Source organism: Sus scrofa, chromosome 4 (genome assembly GCF_000003025.6).
Source record: "Sus scrofa isolate TJ Tabasco breed Duroc chromosome 4, Sscrofa11.1, whole genome shotgun sequence".
In the NCBI taxonomy this organism is placed as follows: Eukaryota; Metazoa; Chordata; class Mammalia; order Artiodactyla; family Suidae; genus Sus; species Sus scrofa.
In genome coordinates, this window is record NC_010446.5 from 127,534,257 (window position 1) to 127,561,667 (window position 27,411).

General features: G+C 44.6%; 1 protein-coding gene across 1 annotated transcript in view; it reads left to right on the plus strand.

Moving 5' to 3' along the window:
* The window catches only part of GTF2B (general transcription factor IIB), a 36,804-nt gene extending 11,455 nt beyond the window's left edge, over positions 1-25,349 (plus strand). The window contains exons 3-7 of the mRNA XM_001929406.6: positions 13,640-13,773; positions 17,505-17,651; positions 17,783-17,912; positions 19,337-19,618; positions 24,766-25,349. Of these exons, the coding sequence (XP_001929441.3) occupies positions 13,640-13,773; positions 17,505-17,651; positions 17,783-17,912; positions 19,337-19,618; positions 24,766-24,899 (827 nt within the window). The 3' untranslated portion in view covers positions 24,900-25,349. The remainder of the gene's footprint in view (positions 1-13,639; positions 13,774-17,504; positions 17,652-17,782; positions 17,913-19,336; positions 19,619-24,765) is intronic.

Genomic DNA, 27,411 nt, shown 5'->3' on the forward strand with positions numbered 1-27,411 from the left:
TTTGTGATACTGGCTTTTCTGACATAAAATATAACAAACACTTGTTTTAAAATATTCAGTCATCTCGGAGTTCCCGTCGTGGCGCAGTGGTTAACGAATCCGACTAGGAACCATGAGGTTGCGGGTTCGGTCCCTGCCCTTGCTCAGTGGGTTAACGATCCGGCGTTGCCGTGAGCTGTGGTGTAGGTTGCAGACGCGGCTCGGATCCCGCGTTGCTGTGGCTCTGGCGTAGGCCGGTGGCTACAGCTCCGATTCAACCCCTAGCCTGGGAACCTCCATATGCCGCGGGAGCGGCCCAAGAAATAGCAACAACAACAGCAACAACAACAACAACAACAAAAAAAGACAAAAGACAAAAAAAAATATTCAGTCATCTCATTCACAGACGTTTGTGGGGAAATGTGTTAATATGATGACCTTCAAGTGAAGAATCTGTTCCATGGCGACACAGGGCAGGCAAGCAAGAGTCTGCTAACAAAGCTCTTTTGCTAAAGACGTCATCAGTCAAATCATGTTGAAAATAACATTACACTCCACGAGTCTAAATTTTAAAAATACATGTACATTTACATACAAACCTATATCATTGTCATACATCAATAATAAATTTAGATTTGTATCATCTTGCTAGGTTTGTTTTGTTTGGCTTTTGTCTTTTTAGGGCTACACCCGCAGCATGCAGAGGTTCTCAGGCTAGGGGTCGAATCCAAGCTGTAGCTGCCGGCCTACACCAGGGCCACAGCAACATGGGATCCGAGCTGCATCTGTGACCTACACCACAGCTCACGGTCACACCAGATCCTTAAGCCACTGAGTGGGGCCAGGGATTGAACCCACAGCCTCATGGTTACTAGCCAGGTTCGTTAACCACCGAGCCACGGTGGGAGATCTTTGTCTTGCTAGTTGGAAGGCGTGTGCTCTTTGTCGTCAGCTCAATTCAGCCGTGATCTAATACTCTGAAGATGGGGAAGAAATTTAGCTGGGAGAATACCCGCAGTCCAGTAAGGGCATAACATTTGTGGCTTTTTCATGTGTGAGATACTGATGTTCCTAGAGATGTGTATCTAGACAGTATCGTTTGGTGGTGCTTGCCATGAAATTTTACATTATCCGAAAGTTTTTAGATTATAACACATTTATTGAATAAGCACTTTTTTGAATAGCCTTCTGTTTAAATAATCACCAGACAGCTTTAGAAACTGAAACCTTTTTTAGAATTATTTTTGAACAATTCTGTGCATAATTAGTATTGAATGTGTTCTTAACACTTAGGGTAGCCCATTGTTAATAACTCCCCTTAAGTTTAAACTGAAGACTAGATGCTGCTCAGCTGTCATTTTTAGAGCCATATGTATGTTACCCCTCTCAACTGAGTCATCAAGAGGAGAGCACATAACTATCAGCTTAATGAAATAATTCATACTATGAAAATAAAGGTGATAGGAAGTGCCTTTTCTCTTGTCTAATAACACGTTTCTCACTGTCCTCCAAACCCTCATTCGTAGACTCCTTGAGGCCCACAGCCAGTCCTCAAAACCAGTGCCCCAGGTTTTAGGATTTTCTAAAGCAGCAGCATACTTTCAGGAACCAGTTTCTGGTTCAGTTGCATGGCAGACCACTTCAAAACTTAATGGGTTACAACAACCATTTAATTTTGCTTGTTTATGTCATTGGCCATTAATTTGGGAAGGACTCATCTGGGCCCTTGTTTCTTTCCACACGGCACTGGCTGAGCCTGGATGGTCCACTTGCATAACGTTTCCGGTACCTTTCGGCTCTCAGACCTTCCCCCGTGGGTGTGTCGTCCTATAAAGCTTCCCAGTAGTTGTGTTGGAGTGGTGCTGTTTCATACGTGGTGGTCGGTTTCTAAGAGAAGTAGCCCAGGAGCAAGCATTTTGAGGGAGAGTGGAAGCTGGACTCGGGTGGTGAGGGCCCTGCCTCGAGGAGGGTCACGTCTCCATTCTGTCGGTCAGAGCAGTCCTGGGACCCACCCAGGCTGGAAGGGGAGGAGAAGCAAGCTCCACCTCGACGTCTCCATTCTGTCAGTCAGAGCAGTCCTAGGACCCACCCAGGCTGGAAGGGGAGGAGAAGCAAGCTCCACCTCGACGTCTCCATTCTGTCAGTCAGAGCAGTCCTAGGACCCACCCAGGCTGGAAGGGGAGGAGAAGCAAGCTCCACCTCGACGTGAGGTGATGAGTTCTTATGCAAACGGTGTGGAACGCGAGATAATTATTGCTGCCATCTCTGGAAGATATGATTGTTACGTGTTTGATACTTAATTTTTTCCCCAGTATTTAAATGGTTGTGGAGTATTTAGTAATCTCTTCTATGATTTAGGTTGTTTCCAATTTTTGGTCACTATTTTTAGTACTGCTTATAATATGTAAGTTTATTTTCTTCTTGTGTTTGAATTATAAGGTTATTATCTTGGACATGTGAAGTATGATTTGTCACTGGATGTCTCATCAGTGATCCTTAAGATATTGGAAATGAGCTCTAAAATAGGGCCAATTTTTAGAGCAAAGCTTCGTCATTTCTGCCTTGAAACTGTTGGCTCTAATAGCACTGTGGGTTTGGGGTTTTTTCCCCTCCCCTAAATCTGTGTGTTGTGTCACTTTAAAAGGTGAGCGCTAGGTGGCAGTATAATCATGTTTAGATGATCAGCTTGCTCATAAATCTGACCTTGTACATTGTTTATACATGATTTACAGGCTGCACAGCATGAGGTTAGTAAGCTGCTCTCATAGCTATTAAAACAGGAAATTGTTTATAAGGACTTTTATAAATTAGGATTAGCTATAACATGTTGTATAGAACTAGTAGTATCATTTCTGCTTAAGCCACTTTCTGTGTACCATTTAAAACTGAGTTATTTCATTGTTCTTAAAGTAATACAAGGAAAATACCAGATAATTGTTTGGATGAATTTGAAAGAGAACAATGAGTCAATTTGACCTTCTTGTGCTAACTTCATTCTGGGCATTGTTTATAGCAGGGAATCTGAGGCATGAAAGTGAATGTGCCTGAAGAATCAACCAGGAGTTCCCATCATGGCGCAGGAGAAATGAACCCGACTAGGAGCCGTGAGGTTGCGGGTTCGATCCCTGGCCTCGCTTGGTGGGTTAAGGATCCGGTGTTGCTGTGAGCTGTGGTGTGTAGGTCGGAGACTGTAGCTCTGATTTGACCCCTAGCCTGGGAGCCTCCGTATGCCATGGATGTGGTCCTAAAAAAAAATCAATCAAAGAAGATGTTTCAAAAGATTCCAGGCCCCAGTTCCAGATAGTCTAGCTAAGGTCACACATTGGTAACTTGTTAAGAAACACACATCTATACTGTTAACTTTACCCTTTGCCATATGGTCTCTGTGCTTTTAGGTTTTTCATTTTTCCCATGTCCCCAGACCTCTATGACCGATTCCTGTGGGGCAGATGTCCACGTGTGTCCGAGGGTAACTAGGAGTCAGTGGCCCTGGAGTCTGGGCTTGGCTCTACTAGTTACAGACCGTAAATATGTCACTAAGGTCAAGCTACATCATCTTTCCAAGCTTAACTTCCTTTATGTGTAAAAATAAGTACCACACCCCCTCCCAAAAGGGCATGTACCGAACATCTCAGATTTGTTAGGAATTGTTAAAGAGGTAAGTGAGATGATAACGTATAGTGTAGTTTCGTTATGAGATCTCAGTGATACATAGTTTGGGCATATAAATACTGCTTTTTTCTTAACCTTGTAGAAAAAAAGTGATTCTAAGTCAGAGACGCCCATCTTCCTACAGGTCAGTTGCGGAGTATGTTGGAGTGATTGCTGTGGGTCTAGAATATTTAATGCTGAAGTTGTGTTTTAAACATTATGGGTTGACGTCTGTAAATCTGCATTAGCAGCCTTTCCTAAAGGAAAATCTTCAGCTTTAATTTAATATGACCAAGTTGTAATTTTAAATTAAGGGATATTTTTATTCACTTGCAAGTTCTTGGTTTGTCATCGCTGGTTAGCCCTCAGAGACAACCTTTTTGCCTAGTTGAGAATTTTTAATTTGGATGCTACTTCCTCTTAAGCATGAGAGAGCCACTAATTGTACTTGGTTAATACAACCATGTTTTGAAAAGGTAGTTTGCATTTTATGGGAAGGGAAACTGAGGCTCAGGATTCCACATCCAAGTTACATGACACAGACACTGAAATCCAGATCTGTTGTACTTAAAAGCCTTTGGTCGGGAGTTCCCACTGTGGCGCAGCGGGAGTGAATCCAACTGGGAACCATAAGGTTTCAGGTTCGATCCCTGGCCTCGCTCAGTGGGTGAAGGATCCGGCGTTGCCGTGGGCTGTGGTGTAGGTCACAGACGCGGCTTGGATCTCGAGTTGCTCTGGCTGTGGTGTAGGCGGGTGGCTGTAGCTCCGATAGCCTGGGAACTTCCATATGCCAAACGTGCGGCCCTAAAAAGACCAAACACCAAGGACAACAGCAAACAAACAAAAAGAATGAGTGAGGGTTATGGAGGGAAAGTCAGAGTCATTCCACGCAGAGGGAAGAAGCCGCATGTGCCTTAGGATCGAGGCCTGAGAGTGTCAGTACCTCAGTGACTAGACGTGTTGTGACTGAGTTGTGATGCAGCTTCTGTCACAGCCAGGGCTGTTTAGCTGAGATGTGCGGACCTGCCTGCACTTCAGCAGAGCAGGGTCTATCCATATGCTCAGGGGTGGAACCTTTATTTTCTTTTAGAAGCTATTTTCCAAATGGTCATTACACTGTTGTACAGGTTTTTTTGTTTTTTATACTTAAAAAAACATCATGGATAAAATGATGGGCTTTATGGGCTTGTCTGGGAAATTAACCATAGCAATGGTTTGCTTCTAGGGGATAGATAATTCATTTTGAGTTCCTGCCCAGTTTACGTTATGGGAGCGTAAACTGATTTAGAGACTGGCTGTATTATTAATAGTATTTCTTTGTTAAGTATCCCTTCAAAGTTACACTTACTGCAAGATTTCTGATAAGAATGTATGGTGACCCTAGACTGAAAATCAGGTTTCCTTGAAATCTGAGAGGGGCTGGTCGGAAGGGTGGGTGACTGAGGGAGGCGTGGAAGCGAGTGATGCACTTCACCGGGGGCCTTCCGTGTACCGCACACAGGGAGCTGGCTTAAACAGTCTTCCAGAGCACCTTGATTTTTTTTCCTTAAAAAATCCAGTGCTTTGGATTTGCCCATCTTGAATAATAATACATTCTGATTATTGAAGTTTTAGACCTAGCGCATTTTGAAAACCTCTGTAATTTTTAAACTAAATGGTTTTAGATAAATCTAGCCTATGAAAACAAATAGCTTGGGAAATATTGTTCTAAGATTCTTACTTCTGAATTCACTACTACAGGTTGTATGCCAAATGCTTAAATAAGATCAATTTCTAGAAAGATGGCAAAAAGAATTGATATTCTGGGCAGTTCCTTTCAATAGTCCCTTTTTAAAAATTCCTTTATTTTAATTTACCCTAAGAAACGGAAAAAAACATCCTGAGAGTCTGGGTCAGGCTAGAAAGTCAAACTCTGCGGCGCTGGCTTCCTGGCTGCTTTGGTCGGTCGCAGTGTTCCCTTGCACGGTTAGCATCGCCACCATAGGCCGCACGGTTCTGGCATTGTACGGCAGGGTACCTTTAGCTGTATTTTCCATTTATAGCTTGCGTGGTGAGGAGGTTTAATGTCTAATTTGTCTTTCTTTCTTTGCTGTATCCTTTAAACTGTACGGAAAAGGGCCTTGCTTCTAATCTCTCTCCCTCTGCCTGACCGTTCCTTGTAGCAGCGCCTGCTGGTTGAGTCCGTAACTGTGGACTGTCAATCTGAGAAAGGTCTGTTTTGTTCAAGTCCCTATTTTTGCTTTGATTGCAAACCTACTTGTATTGTTCCTAATACATTTTGGTTTTTTTTGTTTTTTTGTCTTTTTGCCATCGCTTGGGCTGCTCCCACAGCTTATGGAGGTTCCCAGGGTAGGGGTCTAATTGGAGCTGTAGCCGTCGGCCTACGCCACAGCCACAGCAACTTGGGATCCAAGCCGCATCCACAACCTATACCACAGCTCACGGCAACACCGCATCTTTAACCCACTGAGCGAGGCCAGGGATCGAACCCACAACCTCATGATTGCTAGTTGTGTTTGTTAACCACTGAGCCATGAGGGGAACTCCGTTCCTAATCCATTTTTGGAATCATACTGGGAGTTTGTTTTTGTTTGGGTTATCCACTGTCTGCCAGGGCTTTGTGAACCCCCCAGAGGCTGAGCGTACTCGTGGGGCTGGATCGAAAGGTTTTCCAGCATCATTGCCCCCACTGGTCTTGGACTGATAATCCTTTATTACAGGGTGAATGAGCCTAACAGTCAGCGTCAGGCTTGTGAGCACACACTGCAGTGGAGAGGACATTGGTCCTTTGCACCTCACAGAAAATTCTGCTCCTGACAGAGTTTACTTAGAAAAAAGTTGTCGAAAATAACTGATTTTTGTGATTAATGAAATAAAGCTTCTTTAATGTTTCTATTAAATGTGATCAGAAAGAATAAGATAGCACAAGAAGAAAACCCAGTAGAACTGTTTTAGGTAGCAGCTGGCTGACTTAACATTCTAGGAAATTGAATCAGTAAAACAAAACAGGAGTTCCCGTTGTGGCGCAGCAGTTAACGAACTTGGCTAGGAACCAGGAGGTTGTGGGTTCGATCACTGGCCTCTCTCAGTGGGTTAAGGATCCAGCGTTGCCGTGAGCTGTGGTGTGTAGGTTGTAGGCGTGTCTCGGATCTGGTGTGGCTGTGGCTGTGGCTGGCAGCTGTAGCTCCGATTAGACCCCTAGTCTGGGAACCTCCATATGCCATGGGTGCAGCCCTAAAAAGCAAAAAAAAAAAAAAAAAAAAACAGAGAATATAGTGAATTTTGGAGTTTTTGTTTTGTTTTTTGTTTTTTTCCCCTTTTATGGCCGCACCTGCAGAATATGGAAGTTCATGGGCCAAGGATGGAATCCAAGCCACAGGTGCAGCAGTGCTGGATCCTTAACCTACTGTGCTGGGCCATGGGTTGAACCTGCACCTCTGCTGCAACCTGAGCAGTTGCAGTCAGGGTCTTAACCTTCTGCACCACATCGGGAACTCCTGGAAAGTGGTAAAGACAAGATAGCTACTATGGCCCCACTTGTGAAGATCCCGGGTGAGTATGGTAAAGCACTAAGCGGAAGGGGGAAGAAAGCCTGCCTTCCTTGCAAAAGACCTGAGGGTTGCAAATCAAGAATTGCATGCATCACTGGGGACTGTATCCTTTAACATTTAAGAAGTTTTATTAATAGAAGTTTGCAAGCAACCTCCAGTAGAAATGTTACTTTGAAGGGACCTAAAGTGTTATTGACAGGTTACTTCTCTGACAAATGCTAACACAGTGAAGTTAACCCTGACAGGTTACTTCTCTGACAAATGCTAATACAGTGAAGTTAATCCTGACTCTTATTTGTTGTGTGACACAGAAAGGAAATCATAGTACAGTCTTTTTTAAAAGCAAATTTATACATAAATCCACAAAAATACAGAGCAGAATTCCATTTGCTAATTGTCTTTGTATTTGTTTTGTCTTTTTAGGGCTGTGCCCAAGTCATATGGAGGTTCCCAGGCTAGGGAACAGCCTCAGCAACTCAGGGTCCGAGCAGCATCTGCAACCTACACCACAGCTCACGGCAACGCCGGATCCTTAACCCGCGAAGCAAGGCCAGGGATCAAACCCACTTCCTCATGGATATCAGTTGGGTTCTTTAACTGCTGAGCCACCGCTGAGGAGCTCCCCGTTTGCTCATTGTCGTGTGGAACAGTGTTGATGACTATTGACTGGTGTTTGTGGTTCTTCTCCCTTGGGCCACGTGGTTGTATGTCTCCTCTCCTTCTGAACTTCAGCATCAGTCCATGACGGGCTTTGGCCGGCAGCTTGCGAGTGGAAATGTTAGAAACCTTCAGGTCAGCGCGTGGTTTGGGTCCCCGTTTCTCCAGCAGGGTGACTGGCATGTCTCGGGTGCTGGGAGTTTCACTGTCTTGAGTAAAGATGGCGTAGAGGGCAGTCCCGTCCCCTGTAGACATGTAGTATGAATAAGAAAGCTTGGTTATAGGCCGCCTAACTTCTGGAACTCTTTCCCCCAAATAACTCCGTTTATCTTAACACGTAACTACTGGAAGGAGAATAACCCACACCTGTGGTTAGCGCTTATGATCTAAGAAGCTGATACGTAGGAAACACGGTGATGTCAAGACAGTTTAATCACCTCAACACTTAACTTCTTCTGGGGGATGCTCGGAATTAGAGTAATGCTCTGTCACTCCCTCCAAAATGCATGGGTTTGATGCGGTTTCATTCAAAAACAAGAGAAATTTTTTTTTCTTTGTTTTTTTTTTTGGTTTTTAGGGCCATGGCATGTGGAAGTTCCCAGGCTCGGGGTCAAATCAGAGCTGTAACTGCCAGCCTACACTACAGCCACAGCAATACCAGATCCAAGCCACATCTGCCACTTATACCCCAGGTCACGACAACACTGGATCTTTAACCCACTGATTGAGGCCAGGGATTGAACCTGCATCCTCATGGATACTAGTCGAATTCATTTGCTCTGTGCCACGACGGGAACTCCAGAAGTCAGTAGTATTTTGATGGGAGCGAATTTTAATTTTTAATTAAGATATAGCTTGCAGGTAATGAATTCTGACATTGCATATACTGGCGTAACTAGCACACTAATCAAGATGTTTAGCCCATTTCTCTCACTTCAGAAGTCCCCTTAATGCCTCTTTTTAGTCCTAGGTCACCTCTCCCCCCAACCCAGGAGCAACCACTGTACATCATAAATTATTTTGCTTGTTTTTGAACTTCCTATAAATAGTATTTTCTTGTATATAGTATTTTTGTGTATGTGTGACTGATCTTTTTTGGCTGAAATGCATTTAGGTCCCTGCATGTATTCATTTATTTGCTGAGGGGTATTCCGTAGTACGTTTTCCCGGTGTTACATGGGACATGTAACACAGTCCCAGGGGATGTTTGGGTTGTCTCCAGTGTTTAGCTCACATGAGATGAATAATGCTGCTGTGCACATTCTCGTATGAGACTTTTGTAGGCAGATACTTAGGTGGAATTTCCACATCCCAAGGTAGGTAGGTGCCAGAGGAGTTGGACCATTGTAAACCAGTGTAAATAATTTGGGCAGTTATTCTCAATTCATTCTTTTTTTTTTTTTTTTTTTTTTGTCTTTTTACTATTTCTTGGGCCGCTCCCACGGCATATGGAGGTTCCCAGGCTAGGGGTCCAATCGGAGCTGTAGCCACCAGCCTACGCCAGAGCCACAGCAACGCGGGATCCGAGCCGCGTCTGCAACCTACACCGCAGCTCACGGCAACGCCGGATCGTTAACCCACTGAGCAAGGGCAGGGACCGAACCCACAACCTCATGGTTCCTAGTCGGATTCGTTAACCACTGCGCCACGACGGGAACTCCCTCGATTCATTCTCAAAAATTAAAGAGATGGAACTCTTCGTTTTAGAATATGGTAAAATGTCTTAGTAAATACTAGAGATACCACCTCGATTCATGGATTAAGAAGTGTGTGTGTGTGTGTGTGTGTGTGTGTGTGTGTGTGTGTGTAGTAGCTAAATAACATGTGTTGACTGTTTACCTTTTTGGTTTTTTTATTTTGTGTGGGGCCGCTCCCGCGGTATATGGAGGTTCCCTGGCTAGGGGTCTAATGAGAGCTGTAGCCACCGGCCTACACCAGAGCCACAGCAACTCGGGATCCGAGCCGAGTCTGCGACCTACACCACAGCTCACGGCAGCGTAGGATCCTTAACCCACTGAGTGAGGCCAGGGATTGAACCCGCAACCTCATGGTTCCTAATTGGATTTGTTAACCACTGAGCCATGACGGGAACTCCTGTTTACCTTTTTGGATGGGGAACTTGATCGGAGTGTCAGAGATTGTACCGTCTAGATGGAAGGAGTAGTGCTGGCATGTACATTATAATAGTGCTATTAAAGATACATAGAGACTTGCTCCCTGGTGTTAATTTTACGAAAGTCAGCATGTGGTTAAGAATTGGCAAGTTCCCTTGTGGCACAGCCGGTTCAGGATCCAGCATTGTCACTGCAGTGGCTCAGGTCGCTGCTGCTTCATGGGTTTGATCCCTGGCCCGGGAGCTGGTAAAAGACAGCTTGTTTCTGGGACCATGTGAGGTCGTGCGTGTGTGCCCACACAGCGATTGGCAGACTGCTTCCTCGTCAAGGCTGGTTATACCCCACGTTACAGCCGCCCTGTACACTTCCTCCTTGACCGGAGCAGCTTTTAAAAAGGCTACATCATTTAGATTTTCTTCCAGAAAATCCATTATACATTCTGGCTTTTTTTCTGAGCCATCTGCCCTCTTCCATCTTACTCATGCCCTTAATATGATAGTCTAGTTGTAACATCGTGATGTGCTACTTGAGTTATTTTGGAAATTTTATATCTTATAAAAAATGCCATGTTTTGAGCAGTAAAGTGTAAAAAAAAAAAGGAATGGTTCTCAGCACAAGCCACATATTGTTGAATGAGTCATGTAAATCATTCCCACGTATGTGGAAAAATTACATCATTACCCAGTTCTGGGTTTTCTGTTTATTCTATACTAGGCCAGCTTTTTTTTTTTCTCCCCCTAGTCCAACTGATCTTTTTGAGGCAGTACAAAGCAAGCACTAAAAGAAATTTGGAGTAAGTTACTTTTGAGCCAAAAGGAAAATGCTATGAAATGAAGCACCTTGACTAACCGAAACTGTGTCTTTATAGTTCTGGGGAGACTTTAAAGATGTGACTTAGGGAGTTCCCTGGTGGCCTGGCTACTAAGAATTCAGCTTTATACTGCTGTGACTCAAGTTCGATCCCTGGCCTGGGAACTTCTGAATGCCATGGAGAAGGCTTAAAAAAAAAAAAAAGCGAGTTAATAAGATAAAGTATTATCTTAGTACATTTATTATGTTAATTAAAATATTAAAGTTGGAGTTCCCGTCGTGGCACAGTGGTTAACGAATCCGACTAGGAACCATGAGGTCGCGGGTTCGGTCCCTGCCCTTGCTCAGTGGCTTAACGATCCAGCGTTGCCGTGAGCTGTGGTGTAGGTCGCAGACGCGGCTCGGATCCCGAGTTGCTGTGGCTCTGGCGTAGGCCGGTGGCTATAGCTCCGATTCAACCCCTAGCCTGGGAACCTCCATGTGCCGCGGGAGCGGCCCAAGAAATGGCAACAACAGCAACAACAACAACAACAGACAAAAAGACAAAAGACAAAAGACAAAAAAAAAAAAAAAAAAAAATTAATGATGACCTTTGATTTTTTTTAACTTAAAATTTGTCAAGTAACTTTAGATTTGAAGGCCACAGTAGTTTTTTGTTCTGTGCATGTTTGTGTTTTGTTTTTTTTTTTACTAGGAAAGTTAGATTCACTTTTCTTTTTCTTTTTTGACTGTACCTGCTGCATGTGGAAGTTCCTGGGCCAGTGATCAAACTCACAGCAGGGACTCAGGCCAGAGCAGTGACAGTGTCGGATCCTTAACCCCCAGGCCACCAGGGAATTCCTGGACTTTTTTTTCCTCCTGCAAGTACAGATTTTATGTTACTTTCAAGTAAGTTTGAAAAATCATCATTGGTTTACGTACTTAAGTTACTTCCCAGGTTTAGTGGTGTTCGTATGAGGAGGAAGCAGAGCGATCCGTCCTGACCATCCCATCCGTGTAATTTTTCCTGCTTTCCTTGGCCGTTCGAGTTGCAGAAGGTGTGGCAAATGGGGACCCTGTCTCTGTCCCAGTGGCATGGGCTCGGGATGGTCCAAGTGAGATTTGAGTGTTCGGAGAAAAATGACATTTCCCCAAACTGTCTGAATGAGTGGTGCCCTTGTTCACTTGCTTTCTCAGCTAGAACCCTAAGACCTTACTGTGATCACTGTATTCTCTTGATGAGCTTTGTAGTTAATAAATACCGTACGTCAATAGTCTAGAAGACTCAGCGCAGTTCCCACGGAGGTCCTTGCTTCTGTTCTCCCTCCTCTGCTGTTCCACTGGTCAGGCAACCTTCAGGAAGGCACTGTGATACTTTCAAAGTCTTGTGGAGATTAGCGTTATAATTGGTGCTCTTACCCAGAATGAATGTCAAAATGTCAGGATATTATTGTCTCGTTTTTATTTTCGCAGCAATAAATAGCTACACCAAGCAACTCAGTTTGAACTTTTTTTTTTTTAATTTTTTTTTTTTTTATTTTATGGCCACACTTACGGCATATGGAAGTTCCCCCGCCAGGGATTAAATCTGAGCCGCAGGTGTGACCTACACCGCAGCTGCGGCAACACCAGATCCTTTAATTCATTGGGTCGGGCCAGGGATTGAACCCGCACCTCCACAGTGACCTGAGCTGCTTCAGCCAGATTCTTAAGCCCCTGTGCTACAGCAGGACCTCCTTGAACTGCTTTTTAAGCGCTTCCTGTGTTCTATACCTGTGTCAGCTTATTTAATCTGTACAATCTTTAAGATGAGGTTGTTGAGGAAATTTAAAGCAGAGGAGGTGAAGGCATAGAACTGAAACCTGTCCAGGGCTAAGGAGCGACTGGTAGGTCCACACTGTTAACCATGACATTAATTGACTGTCAGTACCAGCCTTCTTTCAGCTACTGGCTACTGAGCTCTGCCAGTCCTTTCTCCTTTCTCTCTGCTGACTGTAGGCAAGGGTGAACTTGGCCTGGCTCCTGCTTTCATCTTCAGCACACTGGTGGAAAAGCTCACGTCTTCCAAACACAGCATAGAACAGACTCTTGAATCCCATTCGCGCTTTGGTTCTAGCTGTGTTAGTAACATGTCAGTAAAAGTGGCACCTGCCTCTACAAGCCTTGGGGATTAAGAGAGAACGTTTACGAAGGGCACAGTGACTGGCGTTTGCGTGTGTTGAGTGTTAACTCTTGTCCCCAGTGGAGGTGTTACCAGCCTCTCTACATCCCCCAGAGCTCTGATCCACACACCTATCCAGGCCTGGTTTCTTGGAATGACGTATTTAGCCACTGCTTCTTTGCCTAAAAGGAAAAGTGTCCCAGCCTTTCTGCTTACTGATTCTAGGCTTCAGGTTTACTCTGTACAAATTATTTGGCCCAATGTATTTTTTCCGCAAATAGTTACACACACGTTTAGGCTTAGTCCTTTGCAGAGCATTGCCTGTGAAAGCTTCGTAATTGTTCTACATGTTAAATTATGTGCATTAATACCATTGTGAACGGTGTTTTCTGTTTTTTTCATGCCTGTTGAACATTTTGTGCAAATTTTGTTTCTTCGTCCTTACATTACTTTATCTTTGCATCACATAAGAATAGCTTTATTTTGCTATTTGTGTTTGACTAATTTTTTATTTCAGGAGTTAGAATATGACATCATGGCACAATGCCTAACGAGCGTTATTACTGGGTTGGCGCAGTAGTTAAAGGAATGCTTTAGGACACATGTCCCGAGACATGGTACTTCAGCTGAGGCCTAGCTGTTCCCGTTGAGATTTCCTGGGAATAAAAGGGGTGAGCTGGGCATTAGCGTGGAATAAATCTTGACCCAACAATTTAGATTTGCGTTCATATCCTCAGGTGACCGGGTTATCGATGTGGGATCTGAGTGGAGAACTTTCAGCAATGATAAAGCAACAAAAGATCCATCTCGAGTTGGAGATTCTCAGAATCCTCTTCTGAGTGATGGAGATTTGTCCACTATGATTGGCAAGGTAAAAATCCACTTGGCAGGAAATGCTGAATGCAGACTGACCAAAGGCTTGGGGGTTTGGGAACTCTGCAGAAGTGTCAGGTACTGCCTCAGTGAAGAGTCCTGACTGAGAATAGGATTTGCCCGTAATGCCATTGAGAATGATGGTTGCTTTACGTGTTTCTTTTTTCCTTTTTTTTTTTTCTTTTCAGTCTTTTTGCCTTTTCTAGGGCGGCTCCCGTGGAATATGGAGGTTCCCAGGCTAGGGGTTGAATCAGAGCTGTAGCCACCGGCCCACGCCACAGCCACAACAACGTGGGATCCGAGCCGCATCTGCAGCCTACACCACAGCTCACGGCAACGCCGGATCCTTAACCCACAGAGCGAGGCCAGGGATCGAATCCACCGCCTCATGGTTCCTAGTCGGATTCATTAACCACTGAGCCACGACGGGAACTCCGCTTTACGCATTTCTTCATCTTAAATGGAAGACCCACAGATTGAAGTTACAGACTCTCTACCTCAGGCTCTTGTTTTCGTGAGGCAATTTTGCACAAGAAAATTTGAGTGTAATTTGGTCTTTGAGTTCATATTGACGTATTCATTTAATATTAGGAATGTCTTTCTCCCTCTCTGCCACCCAAGGTAAGTTGGATTTCAGCATAGACTACATTCTTTTTTGTCTTTTTCGGGCCACACTTGCAGCATTTGGAAGGTCCCAGGGTCCATTTGGAGCTGCAGCTACACCACAGCCACAGCAATGCAGGAACTGAGCCCCAGCCGAGACCTACACTGCAGCTCATAGTGAGGCTGGATCCTTAACCTGCTGAGTGAGTCCAGGGATCGAGCTTGCATCCTCATGGCTACTAGTTGGGTTCTTCACCTGCTGAGCAACAGTGGGAACTCCTAGACTACATTCTAATATCGGTGAATTTATGACTTTTCTAAGCTTCACGTGCCTCTTCAGGAAAGTGAGAATATTGAGGGTTACACGGGAAGGTGTATAAAGTTTCTATAGCACATGTGGTGTGTGGTATGTGTTTGGTAAATGATGCCTGCTGCTGTTTTGTAAGTAATAGCATAGTCTTCCTGGCAGCCTGGCTGTCTTTGCTCTGTGGTCTGAATTGGAAGGAGTAGTGGCAGGTTCCAGAGACTCATCGAGGAAGTGCCTGCTATTTTAGGGTATGGCCTGTACTACTGCATAGTCGAGGAAGTACTAAAAAGTAGGTCATTTTTTTCATGCTCCATCAGTTACGGCCTAAGTTGGAAAACATGGTGCGGACTAGGTTATAAAGTGTACAGTATTCAGAAGGAGTTTAAAGGAGGTGGTTTCTGCATTTGCTTTAGCTTCACGGGCTAGGGAAAAAGTGTACTAAAGACATTTATTTAAGATTGCAACTAGGAGTTCCCATTGCGGCACAGAGGAAGTACATCCAACTAGCATCCATGAGAATGTGGGTTTGATCCCTGGCCTCGCTCAGTGGGTTAAGGATCCTGTGTTGCCATGTGGTGTAGGTCACAGACGCAGCTCAGATTGCACGTTGCTGTGGCGTAGGCCTGCAGCTTGTAGTTCTGATTGGACCCCTAGACTGGGAACTTCCATATGCCGTGGATGCGTCCCAAAAAAAGAAAAAAAAAATTGTAACTAATTAATAACGAACTTTTTTATAATGTTTAATTTTTTCAATAGGAGATGCATGATTCAAAAACCAAAATGTAGGCGTTCCCATTGTGGCTCAGTGAAACGAACCCCACTAGTATCTGTGAGGATGTGGGCGCAATCCCTGGCCTCACTCAGTGGGTTAAAGGATTTTGTGTTGCTGTGGTGTAGACCAGCAGCTGCAGCTTCAGTTTGACCCCTAGCCTGGGCACCTCCATATGCCACAGGTGCAGCCCTAAGAAGAACAGAGTTGTTTTTGCTCCCCTTGACCCCCAAACTCTCAGTTCCTACTGCAGCCCCTTGTCCTGTCAACAACAGGTAACCGTTGTTTCTAGGTCCTCCTGTATCCTTTGAAAGTTGTTTCTGCCTATATGGCAAAGAAATTTTTTAAAATGGTACATTCGTCACATGGGAAGTTTCTGTAGGTGTTCGGGCTGTTTCTGGACTCTATCCTCTATTTAGCCTGGTTGAGTGGGCACGCACCCCGCTGGTCCGACGCCTCGGAGCCTCGGTCCTTCATTGCCCTTTTCTTCCTCCGTCTTGTCTGGGTACAGTTTAGGATCGTCACCTTAATTAAAAACCAAACCAAAATGGGGTTGTTGTTTCCACTGAGATTTGGTTAGATTTATTTGCAAATTGATTTCTTAATGAAAAATCCTAGCCAAAACCAGAGTATGCCTTTCCATTTCTTTAGGTCAGATGGGTCCCTCAGAGGAAGTTTTAAAGTTTTCCTCATGAAGATTTTGCGTGTTTCTGAAGTTGATCCCTAGATATCTCTTTTGTTGCTGTTAGAGTTTTTTCTTTCACTGTCTTCTAACTGGTTGCTTACAATATATAAGCTATTGATTTTTTATTTTATTTTATTTTATTTTTTTAGGGCCGCACCCATGGCATATGGAAGTTCCCAGCTAGGGCTTGAAGTGGAGCTGCAGCCACTGGCCTACACCACAGCCACAGCAACACAGGATCTGAGCCGTGTCTGCAGTCTACACCATAGCACATGGCAACACTGGATCCTTAACCCACTGAGCAAGGCCAGGGATCGAACCTGTGTCCTCATGGATGCTAGTCAGATTCGTTAACTGCTGAGCCACTTCGGGAACTCCAAGCTATTGATTTCTGTTAATTGATTTTGGCCTTCCCACCCTAATGAATTTTTATTTATAGCCATTTGAGCGATCTCTTGAGCATTTTAAGTACATACAAAGATAATGATTTGCAAATAGTTTATCACTCCCAAATTTATACTTCTCATCTTTCTCTTGCTGAATTTTTGTGCAGTTATACCAGTAGAATTATATAATTACCATCGCATCATACTGGCTAGTTTTTCTAGTAGAGTTTTAGGAAATGGTAGAGGTGCTTTTCTCTCAGGACTTCAGGGTAATGCTGTCGATGTTTCTCCCCAATCATTGTGCGGCTTTGGCCTGGGAGAGTGGCTGTCTAATACGGGGAAGTACCTACTTAGAGTGATTCATGAGATTTTAACCCCCCAAAAACATGAATTTTTTTTTTTTTTTTTGGTCTTTTTGCCATTTCTTGGGCTGCTCCCGCAGCATATGGAGGTTCCCAGGCTAGGGGTGGAAGCAGAGCTGCAGCTCCTGGCCTACACCACAACCACAGCAACGTGGGATCCGAGCCACATCTGCAACCTGCACCACAACTCTTGGCAACACCAGATCCTTAACCTACTGAGCAAGGCCAGGGATCGAACCCGCAACCTCATGGTTCCTAGTCAGATTCATTAACCACTGAGCCACGACGGGAACGCCAAAAAAAAGAATTTTAAGTTTTGTTTACTTAACCTTTTTTAGCACTTTGGGAGATAATCATGTGATTTTTCTCGTAGTCCTGTTAATACGATGGCTTGTATTACTGGATTCTCTAAGAACGTTTTTGCTTTTAAGTATTTGCTAGAAGACCTCTTCAGGACCATCTCAAGCTGGTATTTCTTCTCTTGCGGAATAGAGAGCTTGCTCAGGGTGGGCTTCTGGTCAACCTGGAGTCAGATCGTATAGGTTAAGTTTTCTTAGAAATCGTTCATTCAGGTTTTTGGGGTTCTTTGGATCAAGTAATAAGACTTTGTTTCGTAGGGTACCGGAGCTGCAAGTTTTGATGAATTTGGTAATTCTAAGTACCAGAATCGGAGAACCATGAGTAGTTCTGATCGGGCCATGATGAACGCATTCAAGGAAATCACTACCATGGCAGATAGAATCAACCTCCCTCGAAATATAGTTGTAAGTTCTTGTCTTATCTTTTGTAAGCCACGCTGGCACTGACTTCGCATAATTTAGTGAATGCATGAAGTGGGCGTTTTGGCTGATGAAATGACCTAGAATTAATTAAATTTAGTTTCTCTGCTTTGAAGGATCGAACAAATAATTTATTCAAGCAAGTGTATGAACAGAAAAGCCTGAAGGGAAGAGCTAATGATGCCATAGCGTCTGCTTGTCTCTATATTGCCTGCAGACAAGAAGGAGTTCCTAGGACGTTTAAAGGTGAGTTTCCCTTGGTAGGAATAGACGTGTCTGTTTCACAGTAGCATGCCAAACCGAAGTCAAGGGGCTTGGACACTGGGCAGCTCGCATCTTGCTGGTTTGGTGCTGCCACCCACTTAAGGGGGTCTCCAGACACCACTTTGTTTTGTTCCTTAACAAAAACTCACTCTGATCTTACTGATCACATTCTTGCAGTCTCTTCCCATGTAGAGTCCTTTTCGTCCATGTAAGCCCTCTGTTCTCTGCCGGTAAGATCTCCTGACTGTATCTGCTGGGCCTGGTGGCATCAGAAGCCAGTCGGCCTTTGTAGGAGGCGCAGGAGTTTCCGCTCTCAGCACAGGTCTCAGCAGGCGAGCCAGTCTAGCCTTTGGAAGCATCATGGAGTTTTTTCTCCTGAGTTAGTTTGCACTTTCACACTTAGGTCGGAGGCTTTCGGAGAACCAAGTATTTTTCATCTAGTTTATAGTTCACCCATGAATATATGACAGCTCATCCACAGCATTGCTATGATACTTAGGCGTTTTAGCTTGGGACTATAATTACCCTTCATTCATCCTTGAATATTTATTTTTTACATTTTCTTGTGTGAAAGTGAAGAGGCAGTGGCCATTATCATCATCTTTAGGGTTGTTACAACTAAAACTAAGGCTTTGTTATATTTATTCTGAAAGAGGTAGTGGAGTTTTTAGAATCAACAGTGTCAAACATTTTATGTCATTTTGCTGTAGCCTGTAATTGCAGGGGATGCGTCTACATAGGACATTGTGTAACGTGAGAAGCATTCTTTTTTTTTTTTTTTAATCTTTTTAGGACCACACCCGCGACATATGGAGGCTCCCAGGCTAGGGGTCTAATCGGAGCTACAGCTTTCGGCCTACACCACAGCCCACAAGCCACAGCAACGCCAGATCTGAGCCACATCTGCGACCTACACCATAGCTCACCGCAACGCCAGATCCTTAACCCACTGAGTGAGGCCAGGGATCGAACCCGCAACCTCATGGTTCCCAGTCGGATTCATTTCCGCTGCGCCACAACAGGAACTCCCGAGAAGCATTCCTTACACGGAGTATTTGCTTTCTTCTTCTTGATACACGCCTTACAGTGGGTTAGTGGGTAAACATCAAAGGTCTTGATTGGTTGAAGAAACCTGTTTGAATTGAAACTGTAAAGAAGTCAGTATTTTGAAGTATTGAGGCCTATATTTAACTTTTAAAACATTCTTTAACATGTGATAAACATGTAACCGAGGAATTTTAAATTAGCTCTATGAGAAGTATCACTGAGAGGATTCGAGATCATCTTTAAGGCATGATTGAATATTTTGCCATTAGAAAAAATATTTTAAAATCAGAAATGATAGATTTTAAAATGAACTGTATGGCTTATGTGGATTTATTTATTTGAATTTTTTTTCCTTCTAGAAATATGTGCCGTATCACGAATTTCAAAGAAAGAAATTGGTCGATGTTTCAAACTTATTTTGAAAGCTTTAGAAACCAGTGTGGATTTGATCACAACTGGGGACTTCATGTCCAGGTTTTGTTCCAACCTCTGTCTCCCTAAACAAGTACAGATGGCAGCCACACACATAGCCCGCAAGGCTGTGGAGCTGGACCTGGTGCCTGGAAGGAGCCCCATATCCGTGGCGGCCGCAGCCATTTACATGGCTTCCCAGGCCTCAGCGGAGAAGAGGACGCAGAAAGGTAGGGCTCCCCGGCGGGAGGGGTGGTGGTGACATCGCGGCCGCAGCTGTGGTGTGGGTACTCGGCTCGGTGTGGCGCAGATCCTGCCTCTTGCTACAAGTTCTGGGTGTGTGGCGGGCGGCCCTGCATGGTCGAATGATAGTTAGCGGGTTTTAGTTACACTGTTTTTAATGAAGACAGGGTGCGTTGTCTTTTCCAGACATAATGCTTTTGCACATTTAATAGACTGCGGTACCGTAGAAATAGAGTTTACGTATGTGCACGGGAACCAGAGGACCCTTGGACTGGCTTTGTTGCAGATCTGTTTCTTTGTCTCTCGTCGGCTGGCGTGGTACCCTGCAGCCAGGCGTGGTGGAAATAGCTGCTGACCCTCAAGTTTTAACTTCCTGTGAAACCTGGTCTCTTGTTTTGAAGTCGTCACAGTTTCTTCATGAAAATGCTGATTAGCTTATCCTTCTGCAGCTCTCTTTGAATTTACTGTTGTAGGAGAACTTCAGACAGAGTATTATGTGAATTTCCGTACAAGCGTATATATTCATTAACTACTGCTGTGATCCTCAAAAGGAAGCATAAAGAAAAAGGAGCAGTCAGTTCCAGGGTTAAAAGTGGGCTGGTGAAGTGACGTGTGGCAGTAGCTTTTTAATACCCTGATCAGAACAGTCTCTTAGCTCAGGCTGTGTGTTCCTGTATTAGTGAAAGCAACAAGTTATACAGAAGAATGACTGGAAAGAAGAGGCCGGCCGTTCGCTACTTAAAGCTGCCGTTATTCATTCCCTCTGGCCTCTACTTGTATTTCTTTAAAGAGATTTTGAGTCTTCAGGGAAGATTGAGAAATCCCAGCTGGGCAGATGGGCCTTCCTCGTTATAAAGTTTAGTCTAATCAGCACCACAGAAATGTTAACCACAGCACTTTCTGCTCTTTGCGTTTGACGTAAAGCTTTTCTTGAAAGTTGAGGCCTGTCTCTTCCCTGCCTGGCAGCCAGTTGACAGTCACGTAGTTGGCATTCGTGGCGGTCAGGGCTAGAAAAAGAGAGCGCAGCCTGAGACGAGGAAGTTTAACACGAGCTAGGCGTGTGCTAGTGCAGGCGTCCACACTGAAAAGCGGGGACGTCTCACTGAACTGGCTCTGACAAGGTGCTAGACTGAGTTTGTATGAAAGGATGTGTTTTATTTTATTTATTTTTTATTTTATTTTATTTTGTCTTTTTAGGGCCACACTTGCGGCATATGGAGGTTCCCAGGGTAGGGGTCAAATAGGAGCCGCTGGCCTACACCACAGCCACCACAACGCCAGATCCGAGCCATGTCTGCGACCTGCACCACAGCTCACAGCAGCAGCGGATCCTTAACCCACTGAGCAAGGCCAGGGATCCAACCTGCGGCCTCATGGATACTAGTCAGATTTGTTTCTGCTGAGCCAGGATGGGAACTCCAAGGATGTGTTTTAAAAATCTGTTTTGATTAAGTATAACTAACCAATTAATTGTCAGTGGTAGACCTCTGGGACTTATTTTTTTAAAAAGGAAGGAAAAAAGTTAAACTTTGTGTTGTTTTTGTTTCTTTGTTTTTTGCTTTTTTAGGGCCACACCCACAGCATATGGAAGTTCCCAGGTTGGGGGTCGAATCGGAGCTACAGCTGCCGGCCTGCGTCAGAGCCGCAGCTGCATGGGATCTGAGCCGTGTCTGCGACCCACACCACAGCTCACAGCAACACCAGATCCCCACCCCACAGAGCAAGGCCAGGGATCGAACCCGCAACCTCATGGATCCTAGTCGGGTTCGTTAACCACCGCGCCACGACGGGAAGTCCCCAGCGTTAGGCTTTGCAGGGAGAGCGTGGAGCTGCGCTTCTGTGGTGGCGGCAGGAGTGCCTCGTGTGATCGCAGGTCCGTGTTGAGTGGTGAAAGCGTCGGCACACGCTGTGCCCTTCAGCCCTCTGCCGTGTCCAGTGGAAGAGGCTGTGGAACCCCATCTCTGGCGTGATCCGGGATCGCGCCCGCACTGCACTGCGCCCGGCTCCGCTGCCGCCGCATCACCAGACCCTGTGAACCCGCTGTGCCGCTGGGAGTTTATTTCCCAGGAGAACTTCTCACGAGGCGTTTGCCAGGGAGCTTTTCAACACAGAGAGTAAAGTGAATTTCCTTACAAGAAGGCATTCATGGATTACTTCTGTGTTCCTCAAAAGACTATGAAGAAGAGTCAGTTCTAAGTATGATGACCGGTGTAATAGCTACCACGCATAGTGCTGTGCCTTGAGCACTGTCAGACGTTTTACACATAGTAAGCTTTTTTAAATGAGTTTTTATATTTTCCGCTATGGTTGGTTTACAGTGTTCTGTCAGTTCCTACTGTACAGCAAAGTGACCCAGTCACACATACATATATATAGATATTTTTTCTCACATCATGTTCCATCACAATTGACTAGATATGGTTCCCAGTGCTGTACAGCAGGACCTCATTGCTTATCCACTCCAAAGGCAATAGTTTGCATCTTTTAACCTCAGTTTCCTAGTCCATCCCACTCCCTTCTTGTCCCCCTTGGCAACCACAAGTCTGTTCTCCAAGTCCATGAGTTTCTTTTCTGTGGAAAGGTTGGTTTGTGCCATATATTAGATTCCAGATATAAGTGATATCAAATGGTATTTGTCTTTCTCTTTCTGACTAAACTCAGGATGAGAGTCTCTAGTTCCATCCAGGTTGCTGCAGATGGCATTAGTTCTTTTTTATGGTTGAGTAGTATTCCATTGTGTATGTATACCACATCTTCTTAATCCATTCATCTGTTGATGGACATTTAGGTTGTTTCCATGTCTTGGCGATTGTGAATAGTGCTGCAATGAACATGTGTCTTTTTTAAGGAAGGTTTTGTCTGGATACATGCCCAGGCGTGGGATTGCTGGGTCATATGGTAGTTCTATATTTAGTTTTCTAAGGTACCTCCATACTGTTCTCCATTGTGGTTGTACCAGCTTACATTCCCACCAACAGTGTAGGGGGTTCCCTTTTCTCCACACCCTCTCTAGTATTTGTTATTTGTAGACTTTATTAATGATGGCCATTCTGCCAGGTGTGAGGTGGTGCCTCATAGTAGTTTTGATTTGCATTTCTCTTATAATCAGGGATGTTGAGCATTTTTTCATGTGCTTGTTGGCCACCTGTATATATTCTTTGGAGAAATGTCTCTTCAGGTCTTTTGCCCATTTTTCCATTGGGTTGTTGGCTGTTTTGCTGTTGCGTTGTATAAGTTGCTTGTATATCCTAGAGATTAAGCCCTTGTCAGTTGCGTCACTTGAAACTGTTTTCTCCCATTCTGAAAGTTGTCTGTTTTCTTTTTGGTTTCCTTTGCTGTGCAAAAGCTTGTCAGTTTGATTAGGTCCCATGGGTTTATTTTTGCTTTTATTTCTGATGCTTTGGGAGACTGACCTGAGAACACATTTGTAAGGTTGATGTCAGAGAGTGTTTTGCCTATGTTCTCTTCCAGGAGTTCGATGGTGTCCTGTCGTATATTTAAGTCTTTCAGCCATTTTGAGTTTATTCTTTTGCATGGTGTGAGGGTGTGTTCCAGTTTCATTGATTTACATGCAGCTGTCCAGTTTTCCCAGCACCACTTGCTGAAAAGACTTGTTTTTTTCCCATTTTATAGTCGTGCCTCCTTTGTCAAAGATGAATTGACCATAGGTGTCTGGGTTTATTTCTGGGTTCTCTATTCTGTTGCATTGGTCTGTGTGTCTGTTTTGGTACCAGTACCACACTGTCTTGATGACTATGGCTCTGTAATATTGCCTGAAGTCTGGGAGAGTGATGCCTCCGGCTTGGTTTTTGTTTCTCAGGATTGCTTTGGCAATTGTGGGCCTTTTGTGGTTCCATGTAAATTTTTGGATTGTTCTAGTTCTGTGAAAAGTGTCATTGGTAATTTGATAGGGATTGCATTAGATCTGTAGATTGCCTTGATAGTATGGCCGTCTTTTAAGATATTAATTTTTCCAGACCAGGAGCATGCAATATCTTTCCATTTCTTTGAAGCCTCTTTAATTTCCTTGGTTAATATTTTATAGTTCTCAGCATATAAGTCTTTCACCTCCTTGGTCAGGTGTAACCTTTTAATACTAATATGACAACCCTTTGAGATAGTAAGTGCTGATTCCATTATTACTGTTGCTACTGTAGCCCTGCTTTCTACTTTGAGTTTTTGAAGATATTTTTGTTTTCTTTTTCACTTAGACATCTTCTTCTACCATGTCCCAAACTTAGAATGCAGGCAGTAGAAGGGAGGTAGGATGGAAGTTAAATTTAAGGTTTTGATTTTGTCTTTTTTAATTTTTTTATTATTTTTTAAATTACAGTTGATTTACAGTGTTCTGTCACTTTCTGCTGTACAGCAGAGTGACCCAGTTATACACATACATACATTCTTTTTCTCTCATTTTCCTCCATCATGTTCCATCACAAGTGACTGGATATGTAGTTTCCTGTGCTGTTCATGTTCAGCAGGATCTCCTTGCTTATCCGCTTCCAATGCAGTAGGTTCTACCTGTTAACCCAAACTCCCAGTCCATCCCCTCCCTCCTCCTCGTCTGTTCTCCAAGTCCATGAGTTTGTGTCTTTTCTGTGGAAAGGTTCATTTGTACTGTGCATTAGATTCCAGATATAAGTGATATCATATGGTATTTGTCTTTCTCTTTCTGACTTAATGTCACTTAGTATGAGAGTCTCTTGTTCCATCCACGTTGCTGCAGATGGCATTATATTCTTTTTTATGCCTGAGTAGTATTCCATTGTGTATATATACCACATCTTCTTAGTCCAATCCTCTGTTGATGGACATTTAGGTTGTTTCCATGTCTTGGCTATCATGAGTAGTGCTGCCGTGAACATAAGGTATGAGTGTCTTTTTCAAGGAAGGTTTTGTCTGGATACATGCCCAGGCGTGGGATTGCTGGGTCGTATGGTAGTTCTGTATTTAGTTTTCTGAGGAACCTCCATACTGGTTTCCATAGTGGTTGTACCAATTGACATTCCCACCAGCAGTACAGGAGGGTTCCCTTTTCTCCACACCGCCTCCAGCATTTGTTGTTTGTGGACTTACGAATGATGGCTGGTGTGAGGTGGGACCTCATGGTAGTTTTGCTTTTTGTCTTTTTCAGAAATTGGAGATATTGCTGGTGTTGCTGACGTCACAATCAGACAGTCCTACAGACTAATCTATCCTCGAGCCCCAGACCTGTTTCCTACAGACTTCAAGTTCGACACCCCTGTGGACAAACTCCCACAGTTGTAAATTGAGGCGGCTCATGTCAGACTCCTGAGCACGGAGCTTCACCTGCTGTGCAGCTTGCGCGGTGCTGCTCGAGCCTTTGAGAAGGAAGAACAGACACGGTACGCATTCCGGGGCCTCGCAGCCATTGCTTTGCATTCTCTGTGTATATACTAGTGGAACATATTTAATGACTTCAATTTCTTATTGAATTTGCTTTCTTTTGTAGCAGTCTAGGAAACTATTTTGGAAGATATCTGAAATTATGTAATTCTTGAATAAAACATTTTTCAAAATTAAAGTTTTTGTTATAATTATGTGTTCTATGTAATTTATAATTTATAATATAATTAAAAATAATGCATATTGCAGCTAGTAAAGCTGATAGAGGTCCTTGTTTCCCGTTATTTTTTCATGTATTTAATTTTTTATTTTAATAAAGTTACGGAAATAATGAAGGCTTGTGGGAACCACTGTTGAGTGTATTTAGTTTGCGATTTGAAAGGGGCTGTGCCTGTGATTTATTTGTACGTGTTAAAAAAGCACAGTGATGAACTGGGCCTTAAAACGCACTGGCTTTCGAGGTAGAAGAATGATCTGGCTGTTTTTCCTCGGCTGATCAGAAACATTTCAATTTTCAGATATTTACATTGCCCTTCATAGGCTCTGCATAACTACCGTTCCATGTTATTTTTACTCACTTGCATAGTCAGAGTCTAAAGAACAGTTAAAGAGCTGATTGGGCTGTCGCTCCAGGAGTTTTGATACGTACCTTCCCTCTAGGTGCCTGCGGTGGAGGCGTTTTGCACAGCACTCTCGGGACCCTGTCCAGGGTCTCTTGTAAGTGGAGACCAACAGCGTTGTGCCCTTTCGCTGAGTTTCTACGGGGGACTCGAGTCCATCCGTGGGCCCCCACGGTGAACTGCACTGCTTTCAGACGGGTGTTGTGGGAGTTCCCGTCATGGCTCAGCAGTAATGAACCCAACTGGCATCCACGAGGGCACTGGCCTTGCTCAGTGGGTTAAGGATCTGGCGTTGCCGTGAGCTGTGGTGTAGGCCTGCAGCTGAGGCTCTGATGAGACCCCTAGCCTGGGAACGTCCCTGTGCCACAGGTGTGGCTCTAAATGCAAAAAATGAACAAACAAAAAAGCCCAGGCGTTGTGGCTCTTAGAAATCTGTGCAGAGGTTAGCACTGCTTAAAAGGACAGTCTCCCAGGGTGGCCTTGGTGGGCAGGCCCACCCTCTGGTCCCGGGAGGAACTTTCCCTGGAAGGTCAGCCCTCCTTTCTCCTTCTGTGGACTCTGGAGGGGGTGGGTGTTAGACCATGAAGACACCTGCTGTCTCTCCCTCGCGCAAGATGTAGGATACTTAAACTGCGACCCAGAGCTGGGGCGGGGAGCAGAGAAACCAGCACAAGGACACTGTAAGCCAGATCCAGGAGCGCAAAGCCAGTGATGAAGTGGACGGTCCAGGCGGCAGGAACCCCCCTTACCAGAGTGAGGCCGCGAAGAAGTCCTCTGGGCGCCGCTTGGTCCAGCACCAGGCATCATCCTCCAGAGGGACTGAGAGCAGTGGCCCCTCCCACACGCTCCCCCGTTCCTAGCACTTGACCGCCAGGCTCCCCATTCAGGAATGACGTGCTGCAAGCTGGGACCAGGTAGGTAGAGCTTTAAAGAGTTCGTTTGTGCAGTTATCAAAGGGTTAGCACATGTACATTATATAACATTCAGAAAATGCATAAGGGGAGTTCCCGTCGTGGCACAGTGGTTAACGAATCCGACTAGGAACCATGAGGTTGTGGGTTTGGTCCCTGCCCTTGCTCAGTGGGTTAACGATCCGGCGTTGCCGTGAGCTGTGGTGTAGGTTGCAGACGCGGCTCGGATCCCACGTTGCTGTGGCTCTGGCGTAGGCCGGTGACTGCAGCTCCGATTAGACCCCTAGCCTGGGAACCTCCACATGCCGAGGGAGCGGCCCAAGAAATAGCAACAACAACAACAAAAAGACAAAAGACAAAAAGACAAAAAAAAAAAAAAGAAAATGCATAAGGAAAACACTCATGAGCCACCCAGAAATAGCCGCCAGCATTCTGGTATTTTTTTCTCTCCAGCTACTTGCTATGCTTTATTTAAAACAAAAACAGTTGCAGTTCAGGTATAGTAATAAGGTTTTCAGTCTTTTCACTTCCTGGCTACAAAAATATACAAGATGAATAGCAAAATGCAGCTAAGAGAGGAACCTCGCCCTTGCCACTCAGCTACGTCAGCGTTTTGGTTGATGCTTTGAAAGCATACTTTTGAAACTGATTTTAAAGAGGCATCTGTGGGCTGAGGCTGTATCTGCCTCTGGAGGCTGGTGCTCGGGTAGCCTTACCTCTCAGTGCAGAAACGTCCCGTAGCTGGGCATCCGCTTCGCTGAGACTCGGTCACGTGTAGGGTTTGAAGCCAGCTTCTGGGGAGGCCTACGCCAAGAGAGGCATATCCGTGGGCCGTGCGGGGCCGTGTCTGGAGGTGAAGTGGCTTCATCCCGTGCACACTAG